Here is a 13,677-nt window from a genome sequence, read left to right as displayed (position 1 = left end):
GTGCTTTCTTTGTTGTTGCTGCTTCCAACATCAACATCCTCAATGAGCCAATGTTATTCAATGACATTGTACATGGATCCACACCAAAGTGACCTTTTAAGGTAAGGTAGTATCATACTGAAATGAGTATTATCTTGATAATAAATTAATAACAACTTTTGTGAAATCATTTGCTTATCGAAATGAAGATAAGCGTCAAAGGTTCAAGGTGACAACAAATGACGTGGAACAAGCTTTTGGTTTCTTAAACGTTCATTGAGCTATAGTTCAACTAACTAAATGGGTCCGATTCATTTGAAAATCACAAATTTTAAATTCAATTTTGATATTCTTGTTTTGAAAATTCAAACCAAATTTAAATCGAGCTCAGTTTAGAACTTTAAATTACTTTTTCAAATCCTGTTCATATTATGAAAAACCCATTATACGTGTAAACTTAAGTTCTTAAGGTGGAATGTAGAATTTTGTTAAATGCTTTTTACATGATTTGTTTATATAAAATGAAGTAGAGTGCAAACACGGTGTTGGTAACTTGGTATAAAGAAATTTATTGTTTAAAATGATTAATATGATTTCATATTTTCCCGATTGATCAACATGCACATTTAATCTATTTAATTTTTTTCTTTATTTTATCATAAAAACGTTTTAATGTTTTTCTTTATTTTATCATAGAAAGTTGATTTCGTGTATTTTTCCAAAATCTCTATCGTTCCCCTTTTCCATAACTTTGTAATTAAAAAAATCATACACGAATTTATACAATCTAATCAAGAGACATTAAAACGTACAACTCATTTTATTGAGAGACCGTAGGCCGATTTCTAAATCCTAATTGTGACTTCCAGACCCTTTTATTGTTTCAACGTTAATGTCGTTTAAAAAACCATCTTATAAATTTCATTACTCGTTAGGGCCCACTAGGGGCTGGGTGGTTGACGGCCACATGGCCGACACCCCGCTAGGCCTGAATTTTTTTTTAATATATGTATTTTAATGAAAAACAATATGTATATTTAATTACTGTTTAAACTCAGTTATATAACAACTAATTTGGCTTAGTGGCAATGAGGTATGACTCCCGATCAAAAGATTGTGGGTTCTACTCTTATTTGGGACATTTTTTAGCCGTATTGTTGATACAAAAGTTTTTGAACTCAAATCATAACCAAATATGCTCATTTGAAAGTAAATTGCTTAACCCAACAAAATACTCATTTTACTCGAGGGCCCAAAATAATATTTCGCTTTCGGCCCAAAATATTTTTCGTTTTTTCGGAGCCGGCCCTAGGGCCCACAAACTTTTTATTTATTTTAGCCTGGCGAGGCATATAAATTCTCGGAGAACGGAGGATTATTATTGAAACTGGTTACTCAATTTCCAGGGTTGCATGGCGTCCTCCAAAGGCGAAACTGTTCCCCCTTTCGTAACAAACTACCACTTGGTCGACTCTCACAACTCTCTCATCTCATTCTCACGTCTACCACTTCACTGGACCGATGTCGTCGAACACGGAGACCTAACGGTTGCGTTTTTGCTCGGAAGTACGGTCGATGGACTGCAACCAGTGAACAAGGAGGTAACCGGTTGGAAGCTTGAGCTTTCATCTGCAGTGCCTGAAGTTTACGTGCTTTCGAAGGATAAAACATGGATTAAGCTTCAGAACCCACTGAAATCTTACGAGAGCGTTGTTCGGAGTGTGTTGAATGTTGCTCATTGTCTTCATGTTGCTAAGAGGAACGTACAGGCTGCTAGAAGTACTGCTAGGTATTAATTAAGTTGTATATGGTTTGTTGTTTTATGTTTTGGCCTAGCTAATTTTGATTTGAATGTGTTTGATCGTGCAGTTTTTATGATGTGATTGAGCCTATGGAGGAGAAGTGTTTAGAGGCTCACTTGCCGTTGATTCGATGTGCGGTGGCTAATGATAAGAATTTGGCGAAATCAGAGGTTTGATCTTCAATTTCATTGTTGAATGTTACACGTTTGAACGAAATTAGGTTATTTATTTTCAATAGAAAGAGGTTTCATTGTATGCGGTAGTATATATATAGACTTATATTTTTAATTATTTGTAACGCAACTTTTTGCCTGTTTACCTTGTTATTGTAACTGGATCTTTTTATCGAAAAAAGAATTGAATGATAAAAAAAATTATCAAGCGTTTATTGACATCTAATTATTTATTGCCAGTATCTTGTAACGTTTCTTATGAAGATTGAGAATCCTGGGAGAATTGAGGCTCTTTATGAGGTCAATTGGAATAATTTTTTATATTATTCTCATGTTTATGTACAATATTTGTGCCTATTGAAGGAGTTTTTGCATTGTAGGAGGAGAATCAAACGACTAACAAGCCTAAGTTCGTAGTTTCTGACGACGAAGGTGAAAACGAGGATGACTTCTATGATGAAATATTTGATTCTCTTTGCACATTCTGCGACAATGGCGGCGATGTTCTCCCGTATGCATCTAATTCCTTTCCGCAGTGACTTAATTTAGAACGAGTATTTGTATATCCATAGTGTAAGGTTTCTTAGGGTTAGATAAATTTGGAAGAGTGTTTTTGAATTGTTGGGGTATTTTTTGTCCATGAAAAAACCCAACAAATATTAACCTACATGGATGGTTATTATTATTATTATTATAAAAAAAAACCTCTTTATATGCTCTATTATTTTTCATCCGTATACACACCAAACATAATTGGTGGATGGTTCTTTGGCCCACGATGATAATGGTTTTTGTGGGCAGTGGGCTTCACGTGTGAAACAAGAAATTAAAAGGGTTTTATATTTGAGTTGTGCTCATATAATTCAGCGGACAACACAAATACATTCTGCCGAAATACACATACAACAATAGCCTTGGGGTTTCTTTTTATTTCCTTTGTTGCTGTTGTCAAAAGAACAAAGACGAAGACAGATTTGGTGCTCCAAGGTTTTGGTATTTTGGTGAAGATAAGAGACGTGCCAGAGATCGATTCATTCTCTCGTTGGTGATACCTCTCACTCGTATTCTTTTATAATTTGATTCCATATACTTGATGTTAGTTTGTACCAAGTATATGATGATTTGTGTATGCCTCTAGTTTTACCTAGAGAAGACTTTGTATTGCTCATTATTGGTGATAGTGGATTTGAAGCGGCTCTAGTAGTCCCGTGGTTTTTACTCTCGTCTTGAGAGGTTTTCCACGCTAAAATTATTGTGTCATTATTTACTTTTTATTTACCCTATTTGTTTGCATCCTCACTAGTTCATTCAGGTCGGGAAAAAGTTTAGCCAAGCGAAGTTTAAATCCGCACTTTTTTGTTTACCGTTCGTGGCTAGGTGGTCGTTTTTCCCAACAGAGTGGTATCAGAGCTTCGGCTCTTGTTCTTGGGTTAAGACTTGTTTGAACGATGGAAGCTAATACGGGTAGGATGGTGAGTTTGAATGGTTCCAATTATCATGTTTGGAAAGGCAAGATGGAAGACCTTCTTTATGTGAAGGACTATTATTTGCCTGTTTTTAGTACCGATAAACCTGAAAATAAAACTGATGAAGAATGGAATATTTTGCATCGGAAGGTTTGCGGGTATATTCGGCAATGGATTGATGATAATGTTTTGAACCATATTAGCGGGGAGAGTCATGCTCGTACTCTATGGACCAAGCTTGAAGAGTTGTATGCTCGGAAAACCGGGAACAATAAGTTGTTCTTGATTAAACAGTTGATTAACTTGAAATACCGTGATGGAACTCCTGTTACTGATCATTTGAATGTTATTCAGGGTGTTATTAATCAGCTTGCAGGTATGGGTATTAAGTTTGAATACGAGATACAAGGTTTATGGCTTCTTGGTACGTTACCGGATTCTTGGGATACTTTTAGGACATCGTTGTCCAACTCCGCAGCTAATGGTATTATTACTATGGAATTGGCTAAAGGTAATATTATAAATGAAGAGATGAGAAGAAAGTCACAAGGTTCCTCTTCACAGTCAGATGCCTTGGTTACCGAAAGTAGGGGGAGAAGCCATAGCAGAGGTCCGAGTAATAGAGCAAAGCACCACAGTAAGTCCAAAGGGAAGTTTGAAGAATATGAGTGTCATCATTGTGGTAGAAAAGGGCACACAATAAAATATTGCAGGCAACTGAAAAAGGAGAACAAGAAGGCTAATTACAACAATAAAAATAACAACTACAAGAAAGATGACGGTGATGAAGATACTTCTGAAACTAACACTGCCACCGAAGAGTTTTATATTTGTTGTGATTATAATAGGGTGAATATTGCACGTGATGATTCGAGTTGGGTTGTTGACAGTGGTGTTACTTGTCATGTGACATCACAAAGGGATTTTTATTCGTCTTATACTCTTGGTGATTTTGGGAATGTCAAGATGGGTAATAATGGGCTATCAAAGATCGTTGGTGTTGGGGATGTTTGTTTGAAGTTTGATACTGGGATGGATTTGGTTTTACACAATGTGAAACATGTTCTGGATATTAGACTTAATTTGATCTCCGCAGGCACATTAGATGATGATGGTTTCCACAGTACCTTTGGTGGTGGAATTTGGAAACTCACTCGTGGTTCGTTGATTGTGGCAAGAGGTGAAAGAACTTCAAAGTTGTACATGGCACATCCAAAGATTTCCAGAGACTCGCTTAATTCATTGACGAATTCTGATGCGACTGATATGTGGCATAAGAGACTTACTCACATGAGTGAAAATGGGATGTCTATTTTATTGAATAAAGATGCCTTGTCCGGTGTGAAAGATGTTCATTTGAAGAAGTGTTCTCATTGTATGAATGGTAAGCAAAAGAGAGTTTATTTTCATAGTCATCCGCCTCATAGAAAAGAAAGTATACTTGACATGGTGCATTCAGACGTATGTGGTCCTATGAAGACTAGAACACTTGGGGGCTGCTTATATTTTGTCACATTTATAGACGATCATTCGAGGAAGGTATGGGTTTATACTTTAAAGTCTAAAGATCAAGTATTTGATGTGTTTAAGCAATTTCATGCCCTAGTTGAGAGACAGACTGGGAAGAAGCTCAAGTGTGTTCGTACAGATAATGGAGGTGAATACATTGGTCCTTTTAATGCTTATTGTAGAGAGAAGGGTATTCGACACCAAAGGCCACCTCCTAAGACACCACAGTTGAATGGTTTAGCAGAACGGATGAACCGAACCTTGGTTGAAAGGTTTAAGTGTTTGCTCTCACATGCAGGGTTGCCTAATTCCTTTTGGGGAGAAGCTTTACTTACAGCGGTACATGTTATTAATCTTACTCCTTGTATTCCTTTGCATAATGATATTCCAGACAGGGTTTAGAGTGGAAAAGATGTTTCGTATAGTCATTTGCGAGTCTTTGGATGCAAAGCATTTGTGCATATTCCCAAAGATGAAAGATCAAAGCTTGTTGTGAAGTCTAGACAGTGTATATTCCTTGGTTATGGGCAAGATGAGTTTGGATACAGGCTATATGATCTGGTTTCAAAGAAGCTTGTTCGAAGTCTTGATGTTGTGTTTGTGGAAGACGAGATTTTGAAAGATATTGAGAAGACACAGGTAGTTCCTCGGTATATTGATGATCTCTTTGATTTGGATCCTATTCCTACTCAGCAATCTGAGCCACAACACGAAGATGATATTCAAAATGACGAACAACATGGTACCGATAATGTTGATAATCAAGAGCAGGTGGATTTGGATGAGGATATTCATCCAGAGTTACCAGTAGATATGCCTACATTTGTCCCACTCAGGCGGTCTATGAGAGATCGTCAACCTTCTACCCGTTATTCGGCTGGTGAGTATGTCTTACTCACTGATGGGGGAGAGCCCCGAGTATTATAAAGAGGTCATGGAACATAAGCATAAAAGAGAATGGTTTGAAGCCATGCAAGATGAAATGAATTCCTTGTATGAGAACAATACCTTTGAGTTAGTGAAGTTGCCTAAGGGCAAAAGAGCTTTGAAAAACAAGTGGGTCTACAAATTGAAGATTGAAGAGCACACCTCACGGCCTAGGTACAAGGAAAGATTGGTGGTCAAAGGGTTCAGTCAAAGAGAGGGTATTGATTTTGATGAGATTTTTTCTCCAGTTGTGAAGATGAGTTCCATCAAGGTGATCCTTGGTTTAGCTCCTAGTCTTGATCTTGAGGTTGAGCAAATGGATGTCAAGACAGCATTCCTTCACGGTGATCTCGATAAGGAGATCTATATGGAGCAACCTGAAGATTTTCAGGTTAACGGTAAAGAAGATTATGTTTGTAAACTTCATAAAAGCCTTTATGGGTAGCAAGCACCGAGACAGTGGTACAAGAAATTTGAGTCAGTTATGGGGAAGCAAGGCTACTGAAAGACTGCGTCTGATCACTGTGTTTTCTTTAAGAGTTTTGGTGATGATGATTTCATCATTTTATTGCTTTATGTTGATGATATGTTGATTGTTGGCAAGAATGCAGAAAGAATTGTCCAGCTGAAGAAAGAATTAAGCAAGTCGTTTTCTATGAAAGACTTGGGGCCAACTAAGAATATTCTTGGCATTCGGATTACTAGAGATCTCTTCAAAGAAGTTGCACATGTCACAAGAGCAATACATTGAAAAGGTGCTTAGCAGATTCAAGATGTCTAAAGTTAATGTGGTTAGTACACCTCTTACTCCTAACTTTAAGTTAACTGAAAAAGATTGCCCTACTTTTGAGAAAGAGATTAAAAAGATGGATGGTGTTCCATATGTATCAGCGGTTGGAAGCTTGATGTATGCAATGGTATGTACACGACCTGATATTGCCCATGCAGTTGGTGTTTTTAGTCGGTTCTTGTCAAATCCGGGTAGGAAGCATTGGGAAGCAGTTAAGTTGGATACTTAGATATTTACGAGGTACTTCCAAATTGGGTATAACATTTGGAAATGGGGAGCCGATGCTTGTTGGTTACACGGATTCTGATATGGCAGGAAATAAGGACAACATGAAATCCACTTCTGGATATTTGATGTTATTTGCAGGGGGGGCCTTGTCATGGCAGTCAAGACTGCAAAAGTGTGTTGCTTTTTCTACTACCGAGGCAGAGTATATGGCATCAATAGAAGCATGCAAAGAATTATTGTGGTTGAAAAGATTTATGCAAGAGCTTGGCTTTATGCAACAACGCTACGTGGTTCTTTGTGATAATCAAAGTGCTATTCACCTTGCTAAGAATGCTATGTTTCATAAGAGAACAAAACATATTGATGTGAGGTATCATTGGATTAGAGATGCTATTGAAGACAAGTTGTTTGAACTTGATAAAGTTCATACCGATGATAATTGTTCCGATATGTTGACCAAAGCTTTGGCAAGGGAGAAGTTGAAGATATGTTGCTCACTCGCCGGGGTGGTGAGTTCTTTCTCATAGACAAAAGGGGGAGATTTGTTGGGGTATTTTTTGTCCATGAGAAAACCCAACAAATATTAACCTACATGGATGGTTATTATTATTATTATTATAAAAGAAAAAAAAAACTATTTATATGCTCTATTATTTTTCATCCGTATACACACCAAACACAATTGGTGGATGGTTCTTTGAGCCCACGATGATAATGGTTTTTGTGGGCAGTGGGCTTCACGTGTGAAACAAGAAATTTAAAGGGTTTTATATTTGAGTTGTGCTCATATAATTCAGCGGACAACACAAATACATTCTGCCGAAATACACATACAACAATAGCCTTGGGGTTTCTTTTTATTTCCTTTGTTGCTGTTGTCAAAAGAACAAAGACGAAGACAGATTTGGTGCTCCAAGGTTTTGGTATTTTGGTGAAGATAAGAGACGTGCCAGAGATCGATTCATTCTCTCGTTGGTGATACCTCTTACTCGTATTCTTTTATAATTTGATTCCATATACTTGATGATAGTTTGTACCAAGTATATGATGATTTGTGTATGCCTCTAGTTTTACCTAGAGAAGACTTTGTATTGCTCATTATTGGTGATAGTGGATTTGAAGCGGCTCTAGTAGTCCCGTGGTTTTTACTCTCGTCTTGAGAGGTTTTCCACACTAAAATTATTGTGTCATTATTTACTTTTTATTTACCCTATTTGTTTGCATCTTCACTAGTTCATTCGGGTCGGGAAAAAGTTTAGCCAAACGAAGTTTAATTCTGCACTTTTTGTTTACCGTTCGTGGCTAGGTGTTCGGTTTTCCCAACATGAATCACTAGCAAGAGCTTTAACATTTTGTTACTAAATTTTTATATATTACTATCCGCATATGGCAGTTGTGAAGGACCATGTATGCGATCTTTCCATCCAACGGTAGATGCGGGATTCGACACCTCTTGCGAGTCCCTTGGTTTGTTAAATGCAGCTCAATTTAAGGTGTACATGAATCTATATGTAATATATTTGTATTTTTCACTTGGCTTATGCATAATCATCTTTGAATCATGTATGTAGGGAACTGCAAGTAAGCACCAGAAACATCAGTGCTTTGCTTGTGGATCGCTAGGCTCCTTTGACAAGTCTTCTTCGGCCGAGGTATAATCAACCTTATAACAACGGGATAATGACCAAAATGACCATTTTTACCAACAACATTCCTTAACTAACCCACTCAAACAAAAAATACCCGAAATGGCCACTTTCTAAACTGTGGGATCCAACATATTAGAACTAACATCCGACAAATCTATTTGACACTCTTCCGTTTTTGAAAGCAACCACATCTAGACACGTATACACTTAAACGGTCGGCTATAAATCTATTCCGTCGGAATTCATATCTATTCTGTGAGGGCCGACGGATTAATATTACATACGAAAATGAAGCCCGATGGAATAGATACAGAGGCCCGATAGAATATATATGACGCCCGACAGAATAGATATGAAGCCCGACGGAATAGATTTATGGCCAACCGTTTAAGTGTAAACGTGTCAAGATGTGATTGGTTCAAAAACGGAAGGGTGTCAAATAGATTTATCGGATGTCAGTTCTTATATGTTGGATCAGACATTTAGAAATTGGTCATTTTGGGTATTTTTGGTTTGAGTGGGTTAGTCAAGGTCTCAAGGAATGTTGTTGGTAAAAGGGTCATTTTGGTCATTATCCCTACAACAAATATATTTATATGTATAGTGTTTGTTAAATTAATTGACTGACTGGTACCATGATGCACAACATATATTACTCAACATATTCTGCAGTTTGTTATTGTTGATGTTAACAGATATACCATTTTAGATCTTTCCTTGTGTTTCTGCAACTTGCGGTCACTTTTATCACCCGGGATGCGCAGCATATTTGCTCTACCCAAATGATGAAACCTTATCTAGTCAACTTACAGGTCAAATAGCTGCAGGAATATCATTCACCTGTCCCATTCATAAATGCAAGCAATGTGGACAAGGAGAAGATAAAGATGTCCATGAATCGCAGTTTGCAGTCTGCAGGCGATGCCCAACGTCATATCATCGGAGATGCTTACCTAAGTAAAGATTTTCCCTTTAAGCTTCACATACTAACAAAGAAACTGATACTAACTGGTTAATAATATTTCGCAGGATGATTGCTTTCAAGGCTAGTGATGATGGAACTATCCTGCAAAGAGCATGGGATGATCTCTTGCCAAAACGCATATTAATGTACTGCGTGTGAGTGTTATATTGTTATATAACTTCATACATCATTATCTAATTAATATGCACATACCAAATGAAGTATTAACTAATACATTGCCAGGAATCACAAGATCATTCCAAATATTGGGACACCAAAAAGATATCATGTTCTCTTTCCTTCTAAAGTAGACGCCGAAATGAAAGCGAAGTACTTTTTTTTTTAAATTTGTGTTTTAATGTTTTCAATCTTATCACCATTCATGTGTCAATGATAATATATTGGTGTATAGGATTTTGAAATTGACAGAAGATGTTAGTTCTTCATTCGATAGAGAGGAATATATAAATGAGATGAGAAGGAGATGCACCGGTGAAATATACGGCGCACCACAACACGGATTGGTGAAGACAATTACCATGGGAGAGGTGGAGAGTTCTGTAAAGGTAGTAAACTAACCAGACAAATCTTTAATATCACTAAAGCTAAATATATATGTTTGAACTCACAAGTTTTTTTTTTTTTTTTTTTTTTTTTTTTTTTTTTTTTTAAGGCAGTTGAAGCAGCCTTGAAGAAGTTGGAGATTGGTGGTAGTATTGAGGATGCAAAAGCTATTTGTGAACCAAGTGTTCTCCATCAACTTGCCAGATGGAAGGTATGATGAATGAAACAGTTATTTATATAAAATTCTACTTCTAATATATCTAGTTGATTTCTAAAACAAATAATAAACGGCTCGGGCCTTAAGAACTTAATGGTATATCTAATTGATTTCTAAAACGAATAATACACGATTGAGACAGATTAATAACCGCCCAAGCCCTAGACATGCCAGGGCTACACCCGTATCGAACCCTGCGCGTTTTAAAATTTAATGATTTACCAAGGATTTATTGTGGTCTGTTTTTGTTATGCAGAAAGAGCTAGGTGTCAATCTTGCCCCTTTTATGTAAAAGATGCAATGTTTATGGGAGAATGATCCCTTGATCAGATGTTAGATACATTTATATTTATTTTAGACGTTACACGGAATATGTTTTTAACTATGATGATAGAATAATCTTCTCTTGGTCTCACTTACTCCTTCATTTAAGCAACTTGATATGGCAATTATTTATGTTCTATGGCGATCGATATAACCAATTTCAATGTGTTCCTAATTTATATAAACTAAGATTCATTTTGTAATTTATAAATAGAGTGGTAGTAGTAGTTTAGATAGTTCTGAGTTGGTGTTAATGAACCGAGTTATTCATGAGCTTAAATGACCTCGAGTCTAAACTAATATTCAGTTAATATACGAGCTCGAGTGTGTGCTTTACATGCTAAGTTCGACTAGGCTTGCGAATCTGAACAACCTATTATATAAGTAAATATAATGTTACATGATATGATTTTATCTAAAGTTAGGATAAACTGTAAAGTAACTAAGTAATATATGTTTTGCTGTATATAAAAATATAGCTATATATATACATACATCGCTTTATGTATGTATGTACATACATACATAAAGCGATCTATAATTTATTTTTGAATATTTATTAAAGAATAAAAGAATTGAGCTCAAGTCATGATAGATCTTGCCAAGCAAAATTGTTAACAAGTTAAGCTTGAGTGTCAAAAGTTGAACTCAACCGTCAAACTTAGCAAAGGCAACACCTTTAAACATATGGGATTGACTAATTAAGAGAGAGAGAGGTCATGGTTCAAGTCCCTTAGACTACAACAATTAAAAAAAATTCGCCGTTTAAAAAAAATTTGAACTTGATTACACGTTGTTACAGCCTTATAGGTGTATTTAGATGTTACACCGATACTAAATTCAAAAAGTAAAGACCAAATCTAAGAAATAACTCTTGATTCTTGGACAAAAAAATTGTCAAATGCAAAAATAAACAATCCAATTCCTACAACTTTTTATCACCGTAATATCAGGAAAATCATACATACTTGGTTTTAAAAAGCGCGAGGCACATCGAGACGATAGGTCCCGAGTCGAGGCGTAAAGTTCGCACAAAAGTGCAGGGCTATTAATACGCGAGGCACATAATATGACATAATAACGATCTTTTATATATTTCATATAGGTTTCTTGCCTCTGATGCACGGAAACGCCTGGAACCCACCGTACCCCGTCCCGGAAACTCGCAGGGGACAGCTGCGGGACGTTTCCATAACGTTTCCTGAGATTTGGGGACATTCCTTGACCATTTCGATAAGTCAAAGGGTGTTTCCAGACCGTTTCCAGATTTTGGGGACGTTTTTTAAAGGTTTCCAGTAGTTCAAGGGTAATTCTTGTAAGTTATGGAGCTATTTACGTAAGTTTCCAGAAAAGAGCCGATTCACATATCCCAATATTTTTTGAGTTTTGCCGTTTCCCGTTCCCATACCCGTGCCCGTTTCCCATTTCCGTACCAGTTCCCATGCAACATAGTTTCTTGCCACATTTACTCAAAATTTAAACATAAATAAATTTTATATGTGATTTAATATATACATTATCTACATACAAAACCTAAAAATTTGCTATACAACATCCGGATGAATCTAATAGTTAGTTGAGTGTTTGGTAGGTGGTGTTGGTTTACCTTCATACTTGATTACTGTTTTTCTTTCATGCTTTTTGCGTTTCTTTTCGCCCGAAAGCTGCCTTCAACATGCTTCAACCATCATTAGAGGAGGCAGTACGAAAGCAGGAAAGCAAGCAGTGTGTTTGGGGACCAGTGGGAACACGGGGCGTGTTAGGATCTAGGACACACACATAGTTTGGATCGGCACAATATCTCTTTATTAAGGCCCATTTTAGTTTCTTGTTGAATAAGCTTATAATCCTGATGTATCGATCTTTATATATATATTTATTTTGTACTTGTAATTCATCACGAGTGAGGAGGTAGCAATAATAAAATACCATGGTTGCAGCCCGTGGATGTTGGTCACTCTAGACCGAACCACGTAAATCTCGTATGTTCATCTTCGTTTATTTTTCTCTTGCAATATTATTCGTGATTGAGTGTGTCCTAGATCCTAACAAGTGGTGTTAAGAACTTAGGTTCGTTACACACCGGAGAACACGATCGCGAGAGGAAGAGTATCGTACGATCTAGGTTTGAAGTTTTTTGTTTTGCAGATTATAGCAGCAAGAAACACCCAACGATCGATTGGCTAAGTCTTCACTTTTTTGGCTTTATATAATATTGTTATTATTGTTTTCTTATCTCGTGGAGATAAGTGTTGTCATCACACATGTATTGCAATTAAATAATTATTTTTACAAAATAATTGTTTTTACAATACCCGAATCCCTAACAAGGCATGCTGCCTCCTCGATACCGAAGAAAAACTTAACCACTCGGGTGGTATGTCTCCAGTTTTTCTCAATGGATAACAGCTATATAGCCTATTAATTTTTTGCCATTGAGCTTAAACAAAACTAATTATTAAAATTCAACGAGGAAACTGTTATTTTCATCACTATGCTTTGTCCAAATATGCATTTTTAGTCCAATAATTTCAAATTTGTGCTTTCATCTATATTGTTTCATTTCACTTGCAATTAAACCCGAATTTATAAATCTCATTAAGTCTGTTCGTTATACTCATCAGCATGCCCCTCACATGAGGGGCATTTTCTTTCTTTTTCACCCCAAATAAACTTAGTCCTAATTCACAAGCCCTCTAACGTGAAGGGTTGGGGTGTATTTGAAAAAATAAGAACAAAATTGCTCCTCACGTGAAGGGCACGTTGATGGGTTTAACGACCTGATTTAACGGGATTAGTGAATTCGGGTTTAATTGCAAGTGAAATAAAAGCACAGGGACAAAAATTGCAAATTTGAAACTATTTGACTAAAACCGCAGATTTGGATAAACCACATAGACGAAAACCACAATTTACTAAAATTCATCTCTTACATAATATTTTACACCAAGTTTAAATATGAGAGGTGATCGTGAGTACGATTATGAGCGGTACCCTCTCTAGATTCAATGGTTTTGCCATGCCATAGTTTGGTGTCACTGCTTCCAACAAAGACGTCAAAATCCTCAATGAGTCGCCATTAAAC

The 13,677-nt window shown here is 36.6% G+C and overlaps 1 protein-coding gene across 1 annotated transcript; it reads left to right on the top strand.

Moving 5' to 3' along the window:
• The first annotated feature begins 1,391 nt into the window (after positions 1–1,391).
• On the top strand, positions 1,392–10,560 carry LOC143594555 (protein ENHANCED DOWNY MILDEW 2-like). Its single transcript, XM_077073833.1, has 12 exons — positions 1,392–1,768; positions 1,849–1,951; positions 2,195–2,254; positions 2,338–2,465; positions 8,268–8,385; positions 8,446–8,526; positions 9,233–9,480; positions 9,553–9,642; positions 9,731–9,817; positions 9,900–10,053; positions 10,161–10,262; positions 10,525–10,560. The coding sequence occupies exons 1-12, from the start codon at positions 1,392–1,394 to the stop codon at positions 10,558–10,560; spliced, it is 1,584 nt and encodes a 527-aa protein (XP_076929948.1).
• Positions 10,561–13,677: the final 3,117 nt, after the last annotated feature.

Source organism: Bidens hawaiensis, unplaced genomic scaffold (genome assembly GCF_021521415.1).
Source record: "Bidens hawaiensis isolate Kalapana, Puna unplaced genomic scaffold, B.hawaiensis_p1.1 tig00043870_1, whole genome shotgun sequence".
NCBI classification, from domain to species: Eukaryota; Viridiplantae; Streptophyta; class Magnoliopsida; order Asterales; family Asteraceae; genus Bidens; species Bidens hawaiensis.
Note: the sequence above shows the minus strand (reverse complement) of the source record. Positions and strands in the feature narration are given on the sequence as shown.